Source organism: Eublepharis macularius, chromosome 4 (genome assembly GCF_028583425.1).
Source record: "Eublepharis macularius isolate TG4126 chromosome 4, MPM_Emac_v1.0, whole genome shotgun sequence".
Lineage (NCBI taxonomy): Eukaryota > Metazoa > Chordata > Lepidosauria > Squamata > Eublepharidae > Eublepharis > Eublepharis macularius.
In genome coordinates this window covers 169412645-169431742 of record NC_072793.1, presented here as the reverse complement: position 1 = coordinate 169431742, position 19098 = coordinate 169412645, and the positions used below count along the sequence as shown (strand labels likewise).

The 19098-nt window shown below is 46.1% G+C and overlaps 1 protein-coding gene across 1 annotated transcript; it reads left to right on the top strand.

Annotated features, from left to right (window-relative positions):
- Window positions 1–3160: 3160 nt before the first annotated feature.
- On the top strand, window positions 3161–18832 carry LOC129327811 (zinc finger protein 583-like). Its single transcript, XM_054976566.1, has 5 exons — window positions 3161–3232; window positions 3884–4013; window positions 15388–15784; window positions 15980–16253; window positions 18827–18832. The coding sequence occupies exons 1-5, from the start codon at window positions 3161–3163 to the stop codon at window positions 18830–18832; spliced, it is 879 nt and encodes a 292-aa protein (XP_054832541.1).
- Window positions 18833–19098: the final 266 nt, after the last annotated feature.

Below are 19098 nucleotides of genomic sequence, written 5' to 3'. Positions count from 1 at the left end.
GGAATTCATATGCAAATTTGACTCTGTCAAGCTGGGACTGAATAGGGACTATGAATGGTTAACATGACTGCTTCAACCATTTTATTATTAATGATGGATCTGTTTCACAGAACACTTACAGATTTACAGCTCTTCGTAGGTTTTAAAATGTTCTCTTTTGTGTCACTGGCACATGTCTTTTGAGAAAGATTAAGCTGCAAAGCACAATCCACTGCAGAAGACTCACACAATGCCCATTCATTTCAGTAGGATGTGTGCAGAAGTTCTCAGATAATTGTGTCCATAAGCTACTTTACACATTTGAAACAGAGACCGTTTTCACATGCCTGTAACCCTCTGGAAAATCACACATCTTCATTGGGGCTATAACCACAAAATGAAACCACAGTTTAAAGTTAGTTTATTAAGCGCAGGTATGTTTAACTATGGTTTTGTGTCAGAGCACAAGAACGTAAGAAAAGCTCTGCTGGATAAGACCACTGGCCCATCTTGTTCAGTATCCTTTTCCTCACAACAACCAACCAGTTGCCCTGGAGGAACGGGACATACAGGCCAAGGTCTTTCCCTGGCATCCTGCTTCAATCCTGACTTGTCCCTCAGTGACATACTTGGAAATGTAAGTGAGGATACTAATTGGGTTTCTTTGGGGAAGGCAGGGGAAGAGAGCGTTTGCCAGCAGTTGTCAAATTAAATCAGGATTTGAACGATCATTTGCAGCTGCCATCAAAACTTGAGGGAAGCTGACAAGTGTCCAACCTGTGTCAGGCGTCACTTGTAGCTTGGCTCTCAGCAAGAGAAGGAGCACAGCGGAGCAGAGACACCCATTAGCAAAAGGCACTTTCTGTGAGGGGCCAATGAGTGTGGGGGGAGGAGCATATTCACCCTTTTGGATCTGACTCTGGTGATGCTCAGGAGACCATCTGCCTCTGTCAGGATCTTGGATTCCACATTGTGGGGCTAAAGTAGACTGCCACAATTACACACCTTTGTAGTCTTCTTTCCATGCACAGAATTGGACCGCCACGAAGCATAGGAACAGGGCCTCCTAGAACTGATGTTGTTGTGCTTTACCAGACTTTACCAGCACACTTTGGCAGGCCTGTTCCTCCACCTTTTGGCCCCGCTGGCCCATTTAGTGATGGCGGGGGCAGGGGGTGGCAGCAAGGAATCCCCCTCCTCCACCAGAAAACCAGCAACTCTAGTGCCAGGGTAGTAAAGAACAAAGGGTGAACAGATTGCTGACCTTTATCTTTCTAACATTGTTTGTCCCCGTCTGAAACCTGAGAAAGGGATACCTCTGTCCTCCTACAAGGGATGTCTGGCTGCACATCCACACAACCCTCTTGCTCTGGCTCTGGGGACATTTTCCATCTGCGAAAGTGAAAGGAGAAACTAGAGTTTTCCTACCTGGGTTGGAGGACTGAAAGTATACTACAAGATCCCCCATTTTAAAAATGAATGACATCCTGGTCTGGCCTATTTGGCTTCGGGAGGGAGGGCAGGGGGGGCTATACTTTGCTCTAAGAGAGAACAAGTTGGAATCCACTAGCTAAGAAAGGGAATAGGGAGGAAATGAGAACGGCCAGGGGATTTCCTCCCAGTCCAAATCTTCCCTTCCAGGATACCCACTTCAGGGCACAGAGAACAGACCCTTTCCTGTTCTGCCTTCTCTGTTTCTCCAATAGGTTTGCAAAGGATATTCACTCTCATTCTGCTTAGCTGGGAAGGAAAGGTTCTCATGAGATCCTCCAGGTGAACTCTCTCTCCAGTGCCTGCAGTGAGGCCAGGCCTTCGTCTTCTCTGGAGGCCCCCTCCTCTGTGTGAGAGGGAGACAAAGAGGTAATCTTTGGTCTATCAAGGCAGAATATTGAAGAAAGGAGAAAATTCTTCTAGGATTACTTCAAGAAGATTGGACATACAGAGAACACTGTTTCTCTCAGAGGTCATGGTCAGATAAATGAAGAGAATCTCATGGCACAGGAAGAAAACTCAAGAGTGGGAGACATCTGTCTTTCCTGGGGGAAATTTGATGGGATCCCATTTCTTAAGTTCTTGAGAGGTCTTTCAGCCCATCCATGGAAGTATCTGGCAGGAGCCTCATTTCCTTGGAGAACTGGACAAACACCTCTCCCTCTTTGGGAAAGGAAGGGGCCATGGCTCAGTGGCAGAACATCTACTGGCCATGCAGAAGGTCCCAGGTTCAAACCCCCAGCATCTCCTGTTAAATGATCAGGTACTTGACGATGTGAAGAGCAAGATTTGGATCTAGTAGCACTTTAGAGATCAAACAGATTTCCAGGGCGTAAGCTTTCAAGAGTCAAAACTCCCTTCATCAGGCACTTCTGACTCTCAAAAGTTCACACCCTGGGGATCTAGTGGGTCTCTAAGGTGCTGCTGGACTGGAATCTTGCTCTTCTGCTACAGACCACCCTGGCTACCCACCTGAAACTATCTAAATGGTGTCCAGTAACACAAAAGGAACAGCAAGTCCAAAATGTTCACTTGTTAATAATAGGAATAAACTCAAGGTGGTTGCATGAAGCCCATTAAAAAAAATATGTAAAGGAGAAGCAAACCGGAAGCCTTTGTCTCTAGCCAGACCCCTTCCCTCTCTTCCCTATTAAGGGGCTCTTTTCAGGTATATTTCCCCCTCTCTCATCCCTCCGGCTGTGCTTGTCTAAGATCTCTTTGGGGAATCCCAACGTCGCTTTTCCCACAGACACGCAAGAGCCACACTCTCCCTCTGCACACTGAAAAGGAAGATTCCTCTTTAATCCTTTCTGATCCCCCTCAACACAGGGAGAAAAAAAGATCCACCCGGCTGAGCTCCCTCGCCCTCCCTCCCGTGTGCCTGGCTAATCTGGGCGGGCAACCTGGGGGATCGCAAAAGCTTCTGGGAAGTGTAGTTCTCAGGAAGAGAACAAACAGCAATATAAGATCATGACGATGTGGGCAGAAAAGCGTTCTTCTTCTGTCTCTCCTGCAGTGGGCCCTCATAGGAAGCTGACCCACACAGGCACAGAAGAGTCAAGGAAACTTCTCTTTGCTCACCCGCTGGGATCTCGGTTGTTTCGGAGAACTGCAATTCCCAGGAGGCCGTGCGAGCAGCGGCGAGGCCAAGCCTGCGTTTTTTCATCGAGAGGAGGCAATCGGGGGAGACATGGAGCTCAGCGGGGCCTCTTGGCTTCCTCGGATGGAGGGAGACTTCGGCTTTCTCCGGTCTGCGGGAAAGGCGAGTTTGGGGTCTCATAAGAAAATACCGGGCAAGAAGAGGGGCGGGGACAGAAAAACGTGTGAACGGGATGGAGGAGGCAGGGCGGGCCAGGGGAGTGCAGAGAGATCTCTGTGTGACCCCCGCAGAGCCCCGGCCACGTAGATGCCTCTCCTAGATGGTCTTTCTTAATAGGAGGGTTGGGGATGATTCTCGCCAATAATTGACAGCTCTCTTGTGGCTTGGAAAAAGGGAGCTCTTACTCTGAGAGCTTCCACCCTGGAGAGTTTGTGGGTCACTGAGGTGCCACCGGATTGAAATCCTACTCTTAATTTGGCCAGTTTATATTGACAGAGCTGGATTCAAGATTTACAGTAACGCAGAGCACTTCTTCAGGCAGAAATATTTAAAGAGGAAGAGTTCTATGCAAATGTTGTTGTTTTTAATTTCCAGACTGCAGAGCGAGGCAGCTAGACTTGTTTACATTTAATTGGACTTGACCAACAGAAGCCCAACTCTGTGAAATGTTCTGGCTTTCTTGAATACTTTCAGTATATTATGCTGTATTGCACTCATTTAATCAAACGGCTGGCTGAAGGGATTCTTTTTTTCTTTCTTGAAAGCTCAGCAACAAGAATAGATGATCAAGTGGGCGATATTTTCCTCTTTCAGACCTCCGCAGTGTCCTTTGAGGAGGTCGCCGTGTTCTTCACGGAGGAGGAGTGGGCTCTGCTCAGTCCAGGCCAAAGACAACTCTACTGGGAAGTGATGCGGGACAATTACGAGACGGTGGCCTCTCTGGGTAAGAATCTTTTTTCCCTTTTTCCTGGACAGAGAAGAGAATATGGGGTGGCATCTTCCTTTGGCCCTCTTTAATTTCAGGATACCCTTTCATTTGCCGCAGAGGAAAGAATGGAACTCTCGTACCTGGGCATCCTCTTGTGTGTTGTGTGCCATCAAGTCACCTCCGACCTATGACGACCCTATGAATGAAAGGCCTCCAAAATGTCCTATCGTTAATAGACTCACTCAGATCCTACAAATTGGAGGATGTGGCTTCTTTTATTGAGTCAAGCCATCTCATTTTAAGTCTTCCTTTTTTCTTCCACTTTCCCTAGCATTATTGACTCTTCCAGAGAATGTTATCTTCTGATGTGGCCAAAGCATTCTAGCCTCAGTTTTGTCATTTTAGCTTCTAGGGAGAATTCAGGCTTGATTTCATCTAGTACCCACTTATTTGTCATTTTGGCCATCCTTGGTATCCACAAAACTGCTCCAGCACCTCATTTCAAATGAATCAATTTTCTTCCTGTCACTTTAATTCACCATCCAACTTTCACATTGATACATAGTAATGGGGAACACCATAGTTTGGATTATCTTGATCTTGATCCCCAGAGAAACATCTTTATCTTTAAAGATCTTATCTAGCTCCCTGATCCCTGCTGGGTGAAGGAGAGGTGAGCATTGCCACCTGCTACACTCCTGATACTGGCTGGATGAAGGGGGCGGGCATTGCCACCTGCTCTGCTATCATCCCAGCTGGGAGAAGGGGAAACGGGCATTACCGCCTGCTCCGGACTTGATCACGGCCAGGTGAACGGGGGACGTGAATTGTCACCTGCTCCACTTCTGATCTTGGCTGAGTAAATGGGTGGTGGCATTGCCGCCTGCTTCGCACCTGATTCTGGCTGGGTGAAGGGGGACAGGCATTGCTTCCTGCTCAGTGCCTGATCTCGGCCAGGTGAAGGGGGGCTGGCATTACCACCTGCTCCACACTTGATAGCAGTCCTGGGAAGGGGGGGCATTGCCTCCTGCTCCGCACCTGATCCTAGCTGCGTTAAGAGGGGCAGGCATTGCCACCTGCTCTGCACTCTAATCGCTGCCGGGTCAAGGCATGTGGGCAGTTGGCCATTGTTGCCTCCTCTCCATCCCAATCTCCACTGGGTGAAAGAAGGGCAGTGAGAGGGCATTGCCACCTCCTCCCCACTCTGATCGCCAATAAGACGGGGGGCAGGAGGAATGGATGGGCCACCTTGGAGGAAGTCGAGGGGGTTCCTCGCCTGGGCTTCCCGCCACAGCAGCGCCTTCTGAATGCACACCATGATCAGAGGTGAGTTGTCTGTAATATGGCTTGCCATTTATATAATAGGATGTCATAGCACACCTATCTTTCCCTATGGGGATCCTAAATGGCTTACATTGTTGTTTCCACTATGTTATCTGTACAACAACAGTGTGAGATAGGTTAGGCTGAGAATGCGTGCCTAGCCAAAGGTCAACCAGCAATTTTCTGCAGCAAATGGGGAATCGATCCTGGACCTCCTACAGCCTAGTCAGACTATCTATCTGCTAAACCATGCTGGCTTCAATACCTTGGGGACATTTTTAAACGTCCTTTCTTTAGTAAAGGAGGGGATATTTTTCCACACTTTTTCTCCTTCAGTAGGGGAAGTCATACCAATTGGTTCGGTCACGCCTCTTCCCACTTCAAGTAGGCTATCCAAATTTTTGTGTATGCCTTAATGAAGACATCCAGAAGACCCTCCAGTTTAAATAGCTCTGCCACTCCAGGAGGATGTTTGAGTGTAGCTCTAAGTAGCCAAAGGACGAAAATATCTATAGTGTCATACAGCTAAAGCTCAACATCGATGAATAATGCTCCCTCAAAGCAATGCAAGTGATTGGATCTAGATGGGAAAAAAGACAGCACGAGGCAGAAGCCATCCCCGCCTGAGGCTCTGGTCATAAAGGAAAGGCAGATGGATGCTGCGATCCCTGCAAGTTAGGAAGGAGATTGGTCAGGAGCACCCAAAGTGTCAGATACCTCCCTGACTGGACCAACCTCAGCCACTTCACAGACCTCGACTTGACCAAATGCAGAGGCGTCTGTGAAACGCCACAAGGATGAGGAGGAACGGTCTGGTGGCAATAACGAGCCCTCAGAGTTGAAGGCAAACCTCCCTCTGGGGAGGGGTTCTGCCATACGAGCGGTGAGCCGATTGCCCCTCCAACAGCTCCTGTCTCACTCACCTCTGTTCTGGTAAGTCCGGACTCCAGACTTATTTTCTGGGTGGGCCTCATTGATGGCAAGCCTCAGTGGCTATCCAGGAACTTCATCAACTATGGGACCAGCCAATATAGCGAATGTGCCATTTTTTCCTGCTTTTGATGGACCTTGCCCTTCTGGTTGGACGCAGGCTGGGTGATCGTTCTGGATGAATCCCCTCAGTTTTCCAGCCCCAACCCAAATGCCCTCCTGAGTCATATGGAGGAGAGAAGGGAGATTAATGAGTCCGGATGAGGATCAGTCAGCAGCAGGCAGAAATGCCTGGAGACTCAAGCAAGCCATAGGCGTAGCTCCTCCCCTCTTCTCAGCGCTCAGTTCTTAAGAATCTCCTCATCCATTTCCATCTGAGGGTGAGATCCTTAGCCATCAGTGCTGTAAAACTCAATTAACAGAAGGGACAATAAAGAGGCCAAGACCAAAATAGACAAAGGTCTTCTACCCCTCCACACAAAACATGGAAGGGGAGGCCCCAACTTCAAACACAGGATTCAGACACCGAGGAGAGACTTTCAACCAATTCCTCTGCTATTATAATGCCTGATACAGAGCAGGGAGAGTGGTTGTGGGAGGAGTCTGATGACAGACGATCTACCAGACTTTTCCAGCCTGAATATTTTCAGAAGCTTTGTAGAAACATAGTAACTACTCTCAACTATCCACTAGAAACATAAGTCAGACCCTCCTCCTCTATCTCTCCTAATCTGAACAGACCATGTTTCAAAAAACCTCCCCAAAAAGCCAACAGCTAGCCCATTTCCAAAAACAATTGATGAGCTCATACTCTGAATGGTCCACAACAGGTGGTGGATTTTAAAAAACAACTTTCATTCCTTATCAGATGAGGTTATGGAAGATCTAAAAGTACCGTTGATTGGCACCCCTATAGTGACCCTTCATTCAGGTGCTGTGCTTTCTAATGAGGGAAATAATGTACTAAAGGGCCCAGTGGATAGAAAGAATGAGTCTCTACTAAAGACGTCTCATGAGGCAGCAGCGCAAGCAATCAGACCATTTGCTTTCATTTCTTTTGTTATTTCAAGTGAGCAAATGCTGACAGAGAATCTAGGATGTCAGAACTGGAAGGTAGTTTAGTTACCTGTCCAGATTCTATTTGAAATGTATATCCAGGAAGTTGCAGGAAGTTTCTCGAGGCCAAGTCATGAGATACCAGTGCCAAAGGAAGAAAGACTTCGTCGTGACTCCAAAATTGAGGGAAGATTTACATCTTCTACATATCAGTGGAGGACCATCACAAATTGCTGGGTGCTATCTATTGTGGATCTGGGGTACAAAATACAGTACACAGCGCTGCCTCCAGACCGTTTCAAGACCTTCCTGGTTTCCAAACAATGTGCGAAAAGCAAGACATTTACAAGATGCCATCCAGCTCCTTTTGGAGATTGGGGCCATAAAACCAGTGCACCTACTAAAGCGTTTCCAGGGGGTATATATTAAATTCTCTTTATGGTTCCCAAGACATTGGGAGAATGGAGAGCAATTCTGAACTTAAAGGATCTCGATAGATGGGTAAAGTAACAAAAATTGCATATGGAAACATTGTGTTCCATCCTACTAAGCAAGGGAGATTTCTTAATGTCCCTAGACCTCAAGAAGGCCTATCTACATATTCCCATTCACCCAGCTCACAGAAGGTATCTCTGGTTCATCTACAGGGGGCACCATTACCAAGACAAGGCTCTTCCCTTTCTTCACCATGGGTCTTCACAAAAGTGATAGTTACTCTGGTAGCAGACATGAGACAGAACGGCGTCCACACGTATCTGTATTTGGATGATATTTTCAGGACACCAGAGAAGGAGGTGCAATTGCCACACCAGGATGATGGTTCAATTATCTCAAGTACAGTTTCCTAATAAACTCACAAAAGAGCCAATTACTCCCAGGACAAGTCCTACTGCATCTGGGATCCAGAGCAGACACTTACTGAATGAGAGTGTATCTGTTATCAGAAAACCAACGATCCAGAATTGGATAATGAAATTGCTATGCAAAAAGTGAGCATACCTGATGCAATTAGCCCAACTGCTGAGACTGTTCATAGATACAATAGATCTAGTAGCCTGGGCAAGACTCCACAAGAGGACTTCACAATGGCATCTCCTTCTATTCTTGAAAAACATATGAGAGAGAGAGAACATAAATATGGTTGTTGTGGGTTTTCCGGGCTGTATTGCCGTGGTCTTGGCATTGTAGTCCCTGACGTTTCGCCAGCAGCTGTGGCTGGCATCTTCAGAGGTGTAGCACCAAAAGACAGAGATCTATCGAGAGAGAGATCTCTCAGTATATTCCTCTGACATTGACCTTAAAGGAATCTCTAGGGTGATGGGCATCATCAACCAACCTGACACAAGGTATTTCTCTCTGCCAACCTCACATCATAGTATCCATGGATACCAGCTTAAAGGGTTGAGGAGCTCACTGCCAGGGCAGAGTGGTTCAGGGAAGGTGGACTACAGTGGAAAAGCAAGGCAGTATAAATTGGCTCGAACTCAGGGCAATAAACTTGGACGTATCAGCCTTTCAAGAACTACTTCAAAAAACACAACAACAAAAAACACCACACTTCTAGAACAACATATTCAGGGAACATTAAATATGCAAGCAGACTCGCCAGGCAAACATGATGTAGATCAAAAAGAGTGGACATCAAATGACCAAATCTTTAAAAGCAGCACCAAATTTTCAGGACACCTATAATGAACCTCTTTGCCTCTACCAAGAGCAGGGAAGTCCAGAAGTTCCTTTCCAAGTTCAACAAGGTGGAGGCGGAAGGAACAAATGCATTGCATCACATCTGGCCAAAGGGTCTACTCTACGCTTTCATCTCCACTTCCAGTTCTTTGCAGGGTGCTGGCCAGGATATGCTGGGAAAAGATGAACATCATATTGATAGCTGCACACTAGCTGTGGAGGCTTTGGTTTTCCAACATGATCCAGACGTTGATTGTGGAACCATGCAAACTTCCCGTCAGTCACGATCTTCTGAGGAGTGGCCCTGTCCTTCATCCAGATCTTTCTTGGATGAAGCTGAGAGCATGGAGACTAAAAAGATAGACCTAGAAATATCTGGACTACCCAAAGAGGTCACGGACATTATATTTCAGGCCTCACAGCCAGCTACAAGGAGAATATACATGGTCAGTTTTATGTAAAGTGAACCACTGACCAAGGTGTAAATCCCTTATACCCTTCCAGGAGGGATGTCATGTCTTTTTTACCTATAGGATGGGGAAAGGGTCTCAGACTAAACATTTTAAAGAGACAAGTGGCGATCATTGCCACAGTCCTTAACAACAGGTGTCTGGGAAACAGCACATAAAGAAATATCTAAGAGGAACGGTACAAATAGCACCCCCTGTTCAATGCAAGTTCCCAACCTGGAAACTATCCAGGGATTTACAAGCCATACAAAAGCCCCTTTTGAAACCCTTCCATTAAATTAAAGTTCCTTTTGTGGAAGGTAGCCTTTCTAGTCATCATAACATCAGCACAAAGAGTATCTGAGTTAGGGACCCTGCGTATCAGAAAAGAGCTATGTACCTTCCATAAAGAGTCAGTAGTATTAAGAACTGATCCATATTTTATCCCCAAAGTCAATTCCCCTTACAACATCAACCAACAACTGGTTCTGCCTTCCTTAAAGACTAGCTCATTTATTTCAAGATGAGCTTTTGTGAGTCAGTGCTGACTTCTTCAGATATGTAGGGAAATCAACTTGAGAATCATTCTTACTTTTTCTTTTCCCCACCTAACGAATCTGCACTTGAAAGACTCATAGCAGAGTTCATCCTTGATCATAAGCCCTGCCCCATCGAACCCGCCCCGTAAGAAGGAGTCTAAGTTTGATTTCCACATCTGAAGAAGTGAGCAGTGACTTGCAAAAGCTCATTCTAAAATAAAAGTTAGCCCTTAAGGCACCACTGGACTTTTGCTTTACATTCATGCTGACTGCTTTTTCTGTAGATCAGGTGCGATTCTGACTGTGGATTTCTCAGCTCAGGCAGTTAGCCATTACCCTATAGCATCTGGAAATCTAACTCCATACAACATCTGGAACACTTGTGTTTTAGACAATTACAAAATACATAAAAGCTGTCCAAAGGCAGTCTCTCTCTCACAGACATGTATTCTTCTCCATGTCACAAAGAAAATGTGGCTCTTCTACCCCTTTCATTTTAGACGGAAGCTCAGGAATGGCAAACCTGGCCCCTTAGTACCTTTGTGCATGCAACTTCAATAACCTGAAGTCCATTTGCCAGTTTTCTGGGGCAAATAAACAAGATCTGCACAGCATTGCAGATCAGAGGTGTAAGGCATGCAAATACAGAATTGTAAGCTTTGGTTTGTTTGTTTTTTAGAATATTTATGTACCGCCTGTACAGAATGCTGCTTGAGGTGGCTCACAAACAAAAAACAGCGTTTAAGAAATCAGGATGACAGGAGGAAACATTTACAGAATGCGTCAATCTGTCATCATTAAGACACCTGAAAACTGGGCCCATCAGCAGATTGCAAGCCAGTTAACATGAACAGGATCAAAAGCTAAACCTGTGGAATTGGTCGATAACCACTGGTTTTGGACAAAGTGAAAGAGGAGATTTTGTGGCACCAAGAGAGTTTCAGTTTGGTAGCCGTCTTGGTCTGCAGTAGAACAGCAGGATCGGAGTCCAGTAGCACCTTAGAGACCAACAAGATTTTCAGGGAGTGCGTGCGAGTGAAGACTGCCGAAAGGTAAGTGCCAGGTCTCCCATCAGAGGGTTAGGGGACCTGCCAACCCTAGACAGGATGGCCAGATCTGGCTCTTCGCTGTGTCTGCACTTCAGGCTGTAATAGCCACTTTGGGAGAGGCCTCGAAAAAGAGGCCACATCAGCGGCAAAGCCCAAACAGCCTCCTTCAGTACTGCAACAGTATTCTCCTCCTCATATGGCCATCAGCTGGCATGAGGAGCACCTGGCCCAGCCCTCTGCCTTCTGCATCAAGGCCAATTTAAACAACACCTTTACCATGGTGGCAGCTGAGTTGCTACCTCCTCTCCTCTGCTCTCTGGGGCTGAAAGGATCCCAGTGGTTCAAGCTGCTCGTGTCAGGCTAGGCCCAATTGCTTTGGTTGGCTCTGTGGCGGAACGGGTGCTGGCTCCCGCCGTCAATGGCCTGCTAGCCCCGCTATCCGCCTCCCACCGTCCCTGGTGGGTGTGGCTCACACTCTTCGTCGCTGCCACCACTCACTGAATTGTACACCACCTGACTGAGGGGCAGTGAGACCCCTCTGGGTGAATTTCCCTACTGGGAAGTGAATTCCCCAATCTTCGGGTGGGCCTTGGAGAATTGGCAACCCACCAAGGTCTGGCCTGATCAGGTTCTCCCGGGCTCCCTCCCTTCCTGTAGCGTGCCAAGTGGGGGAGCTTACGTAGTCAGAGCACAACAAGGTCCTTTATATTCCAAAAAAGTATAATTTAATAACTATATACAGAGCACTATATACAAAGCAGGTAAAGGCACAACACATAGGGGTAGACCCCCCTGTTCAGAACTCACAGGGCAGAAAATCAAACTGAAGAGAACCACTGTCTGCTTTGCCTACCACACTCTTCCCTACTCTACCTTAAGGGGCTGGTGGTCTGAGGGAAAGTTCACCTTTTATTTCCTTTCTGCTGCCTCCCAGGCCCTCCACATTTAGAGCCTAGGCAACCGGGTTTCGCCCAGCAGCAGGAGCCTCTCCTTCTTCAACCAAGAAGGAGCCTAACTGACGTTTTCCCCCTCAGGATTGGCTGAGTCTCTCAATTCCGGCCCCACCCCTTATTTTTCCCGCACTTTCCTGGCCCGGGGCAGCTGGGAGTTGTAGTCCAGGAAGAAGGGCGTCCCACATCAAGACTCCTGCAGGCCCCTCCCTGGCCTCACAGCCCATCAACCCTCAGGGGGAACATTTCCTCCCCTTTCTTTAAAGACAGATTAACAGCAACTGGCACTCATTTTACCCCTGGTAACTGTTTCGTTACAGGCTCTGTTCCCCAGCTAGAGAGCCAGCAACAGCTTGAGGCGTGCTCTGCCTCCTCCCTGGGGGCCAAGCCAGTCACAGCTGGAAAGGGAGGAGAGTAGCAGGTCGAGGCTCCATCCCTGCTTCATCCCTATAGGGCCCGCCTATAGGCACCGGCGGAGTGGGAAGGCAGGGCCGCCTGTGCGTCAGCTGAGAAGCTGTGAGCGGAGGAGTCAGAATCTGAATAATTGCTCATCTGCTCACATTAGCGGGAATACTGAGGTGGGAGTTTCTAGGGACTGCATGGTTCAGGATGTTCCAGTTCCGTTTTGTGTTCTGCACTGCAAGTTCCACAATCATCCTGAAGATGGTGGCCAGTTTTGGACCTGGGGTCTGGTATTTTGGACCGCTGAATAAGCTACCCCATAGCCTACTCTCTGCCCTGACCTGGATAGCCCAGGTGAGCCTGATCTCATCAGATCTCAGAAGCTAAAAAGTGGTCGGCCTTGGTTAGTAATTGGATGGGAGACCACCAAATAAGACTAAGGGTGCAGAGGCAGGCAATGGCAAACCACCTCTGATAGTCTCTTGCCCTGAAAACCCCAGTAGGGGTCACCATAAGTCAACTCTGACTTGAGGGCACCACACACACACACACACACATAGCCTACTCTATTATTTCTTACAGGGGAAATATTTCCAAGGCTTTTAAACTCTGCAGTAGCCTGTCCCCCTTGCTTAGGATTCTTATTGAAACTTCCTTGCAAGCTTAGCCAACAAAGCCCAACAGAAGCAAACTGCAGCAAGGGAACCCTTGTCATACCTGAGAATTCCAGTGTAGAACTTGAGAATCCCAGTGTTGGATAAGAGAATCTGTTGTTGAGCCTGGAGTTTAAAAGGCAGCTGTCAGAGTCAGCTGCTTGAAGAACTCTTGGAATTCGGGTGGAGGGAAGGGTAGAATGGTATGGGAATTCGCTCTGCCTGATGCCTCATTTCCTGCTCCACCAACCTCACGTCACTCTCCTGCAGTGGTGAGGACCTTGGCTCTGCCTCCATTTCTACCACTGCCTGCCCTCTCGCCAGTGATGCCCTTTTGCTCACTGCGGCAGCTACCTGCTACAGCTGGATAATTGCGACCAGCAAAGTTTCGTTCCCTGGGTTCATCCTGTGGAACCAGTTTATCTGGACTATGCTGGATCAGCATAAATCTTGATTTTTGCCAATTCCCAGAACCAAACCACACACCCCTAGGTTGAACTCGCAAGGCATTCTGGGGGGTCACCTCATTTCCCACTATATGCGCTTACCCAACACTATTTCTTCTCCTCCTTCTGGCAATCCCCTTATTTTCAACTTTTTCTCCTCACCCTCAAACTAAGCTACCTGTATCTAACCACCTGTTGTCAGCTTTCCCTCCTTACCTTCCACAGGTACAGTTCTGATGTGCCAGCCCAGCTTCTGGACATGCCAAAATACCCCTCGAAAGAAACCTGTCCTCTCCCTCAACCATGGTTGGAAGGCTGGCAATACTGTGTGACTCCACTGCAACAGCCAAACAGGGCATTTGTTTTCTAAGGTGTTGTCATCTTTTTTTCTTCTTTTTCTGTAAAGAAAAAATATTTCATTAGAGCAGGATTTGAGTCCATTGGCACCTTAGAGACCAACAAGATTTTCAGAGCATATGCTTTTGCGAATCCAAGCTCCCGTTCTCAGACAAGAAACTGTCTAGCCTCATGCATACTGCAGGCGATAGGAAGAATGTCTCAAACAATATTGTCAGCCTTTCACAGCATGGTTTCAGTCCACCAGAGGAATCTATTGTTTCACTATTTATTCTTCTGCACCACAAGATCTGCACATATGATACAGTTCTGTGGTGACTTGAAGGCCTTTTTCACCGTCTGTGTCTGGAGGAGTACTTCCATCGAGCCTCAGAACAGAACAAGGATGGACAGGCAACATCTTCACAAGACAACAACTCACAATCTATTGCTGACCAACTCTCATCTCTTCGACCTCCTAAAAGACAACACACTGCTCAGCAATTGCCAGCAAATGCTACAGGAAGAAAGATCCAGAGGAGTTCGCTGTGTTAGTCTGTAGTAGCAAAATAGTAAAAAGTCCAGTAGCCCCTTTAAGTCTAACCAACTTTATTGTAGCATAAGCACAGGCTTTCAAGAGCCACAGCTCTTTTCATCACATGCATCTGACGAAGAGTGCTGTGGCTCTCGAAAGCTTACACTACAACAAAGTTGGTTAGTCTTAAAGGTTCTACTGGACTCTTTAGTATTTTACAGGAAGAAAGACTCCACGTGGTCCCCCCGACAGTCACAGTGCCACATTAGATCTCTACATAAGATGTTTTTGCTGCAGAGCCCAAACTGATGTGATAAAAAAGTAATCTCCCACAACACAACCTTACCCACCAACCTCAGAAATAATCCAGACATCATGATTAAAGAAGATGACCAAAGATGAGATGTTATCCTGGACAAATCTTACTATATCCAAGAGGCTGAATGATAACTCTCCAATACTAGATTCTAACCCCAGATCCCACTCAGGAATACCAAAGAGACTGAACAGGATTTGAAGGAATTACCCACATGCATACAGGAAAAAATCTATATGGACACCCCACAGGAACCTCAACCAGGCACTATCTTATCTTCTGCCCAAAAGACACAAGCCTGGCATCCCAGGATGTCCTGTTGTCTCGGGCATAGGGTCGGAAAATCTTGTTGGTCTCTAAGGTGCCAGTGGACTCAAAGCCTACTGTTGTACTGTAGACCAACACAGCTACTTATTTAAAATTATTTCAATACACAATTTGAGTTTTTAAAAAAAATTATTTCCTTGTCTGTCTCCTTGTGCTTCGTAAATTAACACTAGAAAATACACTAAGCTTTCTGGAACAAAAGCAAGGAATTTCCTTCCTTTGTGTTGTGGTAACCTCTTCCACATTTCCAGGACATCCTTCACATGGTTAGAGATTGCTGGGGGTTTTCCAGACCTCCGGCTCTTGCTGCAGAAATTACCATTTGCTGTACCTGCTAATAGGCTTTTTCCCTTTCCCTTTTTATTTAATTTCTGTCTCTTTTCCATCTGCAGATGTGAGTGAGATTGCGATTGAGAAAGAACCAGAAAGGGTGATTGTGGAAAGAGATGAAGATCTGCAGACCGAAGTGAAATCTGGTGTTCAAGTGATACCCAACAGGGAGTGGAGAAGCAAAAGAAAAGCGAAACAGAGGAAGGAATTTGTTGCCCATCAGAGCAGGAAGATGCTTGATGTCAAAGCCCAAGATGAAATACAGAAGAAAAAGAGAAGGCTTAAGGGCCCAGTACTTGTGAAAAAGTTGATATGTAAACTGAGAGTTAAAAACTATGAGAAATTTACAACATGCTGGAAAACATATAAATGCTTGGAGTGTGGAAAGACCTTTCAGAATAGCAAGCTAGCTAAACACCAGAGGATGCACAGAGGGGAGAAGTCATATAAATGTTTGGAGTGTGGGAAGAGACTCTCTCTGAACAGCCACCTAAAAAGACATCGCAGGATTCACACAGGGGAGAAGCCATATAAACGCTTTGAGTGTGGGAAGAGCTTCTCCGTGAACAGCCATCTAAAAAGACATCACAAGGTTCACACAGGGGAGAAACCATACAGATGCTTGGAGTGTGGGAAGAGCTTCTCTCACAATAGTGACCTAAATAGCCATCAAAAAGTTCACACCGGGGAGAGGTCATATGAATGCTTTGAGTTTTGGAACAGTTTCTTTCAGAACAAGAACCTAACAAGCTATCAAAAGGTTGACACAGGGGAGATGCGATATAAATGCTTGGAGTGTGAGAAGAGCTTCTTTGACTATAATAGCTTATCTAGCCATCAAAAGTTTCACACAGGGGAGTGGCCATATAATTGCTTAGAATGTGGGAAGAGCTTCTCTAACAATAGTAGCCTAACTATCCATCAGAGGGTACACACAGGGGAGAAGCCATATAAATGTTTGGAGTGTGGGAAGAGCTTCTCTCAGAATAGTAGCCTAACTGCCCATCAAAAGCTTCACACAGGGGAGAAGCCATTTAAATGCTTGGAGTGTGGGAAGAGTTTCTCTTACAATAGTAACCTAACTAGCCATCAAAAGGTTCACACAGGGGAGAAGGCATTTAAATGCTCGGAGCGTGGGAAGAACTTTCACAATAGTAGCCTAGCTAGCCATCAAAAGTTTCACAAAGGGGAGAAGCCATATAATTGCTTAGAATGTGGGAAGAGCTTCTCTAACAATAGCAGCCTAACTATCCATCAAAGAGTACACACAGGGGAGAAGCCATATAAATGTTTGGAGTGTGGGAAGAGCTTCCTTTACAATAGTAGCCTAACTGCCCATCAAAAGGTTCACACAGGGGAGAAGCCATTTAAATGCTTGGAGTGTGGGAAGTGCTTCTCTCAGAAATGTGGCCTAACTCGCCATCAAAAGATTCACACAGGGGAGAAGCCATTTAAATGTTTGGAGTGTGGGAAGAGCTTCTTTTACAGTAGTTACCTAACTAGCCATCAAAAGGTTCACACAGGAGAAAAGCCATATAGATGCTAGTAGTAGGGTTGCCAGCCTCCAGGGGGTGGCTGGAGATCTCCCGGAATTACAACTGATCTCCAGATGACAGAGATCAGTTCCCCTGGAGAGAATGGCTGCTTTTGAGGGTGATCTCTATGGCATTATACTATTCTGAGCCCCCTCCCCTCCCCAGACCTCACCCTCTGCAGGTTCCACTCCCCAAATCAACAAGTAGTAGAGAGGCTAAAGGAAAGACTGCAATGTAATACAGAAAAAGGGTCTTCCTGAATGGTCACTGCTACAATGAATACAAAACACTATATACCAAAATAAATTGTCTCATTCAATGAAAAGTGCAGCATGCAAAAATTAATATAACCATCAATATCATTAACGACAATGTTAACAATACTCAAATAACATATTAACAGCACATTCTAATTATAATATTTCTGTATCAATACAATTTCATATCCAAGTCACTCCAAAGTACTGTCCATCAACAATACACAGTCCGGTTTCTATTTCAACACAATATAGAATATCTTCTCATGGGAGGTGTTTCTTCCCTGACGTGCAGTAAGCAAGATAGCCAAGATGTAGAAATCTCTTCCGCCCCAAGCAGGGAAGCTGCTCCTCCTACTCAGCCCGACAAAACGCTAGCCGATTTTGTTTCGCAGACCTTGCTTTCTCAGGGGCTGTATCATTATTTCCACTTCAGAACTTATTTATCGGATGCACTTGGAAAGAGCGCGATGGAGACAATGCCCTGACTAGCCAACCAAAGGTTCACACAGAGGAAAGGCCATATAAAGGATTGTGGGAAGAGCTTCTCTCACAATAGTAGCCTGCCATCAGAAGGTTCACACAGGAAAAGCCATATAAATGCTTAAAAGTATGGAAAGAGATTCTCTCTGGGGGGCAGGGCACCGCACGGGATGAAGCCAGAGCCTGAAAAGCAAGCTGCAATCCCGTTCTCCACTCCAGCCATTATTTCATAGCACCTAGGCGCTGAGCTCAGTAAAAAACGATGGGGAAAGCCGTGGGGGAACAGAAACAAATCTGTAGACCCCATTCCCCCATCCTTGGAAGCATATTTCCTGGCTGGAGAAGTAAAAAATGGAACCGGCTCAGACACAAAGAAAGCAAATAAGATTGCTGCCAGCATAAATGAAGTAAATGAAAAAAAATTGTTAATGCTTGATAAAGAAATTAAAAACAAAATCGACATGCTTGAAGAAAAAATAGCTCACAGAATAGAGACCGTGTTAAAACCAATCACAGATCAATTGAGTGAAAATAAAGACACTATCCATCAAGTGTCCCAGACAGCAGAAACAGCTCTGCAACTTGGTTTGACTTTGCAAGAAGAAACGTGCACCTTGCAGTCTAATGACAGTTGGCTCAAAAGCAAAACTGTTGTCCTTGTATCATCAGGGAAAAATATTCCAGGCATTAGACCCTGACTAGCAGACAACTCCTAGCAGAGATGAAGCTGGTAGATTCCAACAGCATAGCAGAAGAAAACCCTTGCCAAAATAGAACCTTGGTGAAATGGAGCAAAATCCCAATAAAACAGTCATCACAACTTAATGCTGTCATTCAGTGCCTCACCAATGAGACTCTCTCTGGAGACTGAAACTGTCCTACAAACTGTGATTTTCAACCTTTACATAACCACTGATCTTACCAAAGCGAGAAAGGCCAGCTTTTCAAGTTACATGCCTTGTTTTTTTTCTTTTTCCTCGTTTTTTTTACCCCATTTTAGTCTATTAGTTCTGGCTGGAGGGGTAATCGGGGGGGGGGGAAGCTTGCCTCTCTCTACCTACATTGTTATTGTTAGGGACATCCAGTATGAGGGTACTCTCTTCCCTCTATTCACTGCCTCGGGGGGCCACCACCCTGGAGGAATTCCTCTTACTGAGGACAGAGTTTAAGTTATTTCAATGTTTCTGCTTTTTCTTTTCTCATTTTTTTTCTTTTACATGTCGTAGGCCTGAATGGGAAGGATGTTTGGAGGGGGGTGGGGGTTGGTTGGAAGTTGAGGACAGGGAGGGGAATGGTTACTACCTTGATTATCAAAGTAAAGGGTTAGACACTCATCACAGTTCTGTACCGCTATGGCATACTGTTCTTGTTATAGGCTGCTTCAACTGATTATTATACTTCTGTTTGACGTTTATAGCACTGTTAAGACCAATATACTTATTTTACCTACTTTTGCTTGCTCATTTAGGAATACTTTTGATCAATCGATCGATGAGAC

Coding starts and splice junctions, on each gene's coding strand:
- LOC129327811 (XM_054976566.1), top strand. CDS start 3,161: ATGGAGCTCAGCGGGGCCTCTTGGCTTCCTCGGATGGAGGGAGACTTC. Junction 4,014..15,387: donor CGAGACGGTGGCCTCTCTGG/GTAAGAATCTTT, acceptor TTCCATCTGCAG/ATGTGAGTGAGATTGCGATT. Junction 15,785..15,979: donor AAGTCATATAAATGTTTGGA/GTGTGGGAAGAG, acceptor CTCTCACAATAG/TGACCTAAATAGCCATCAAA.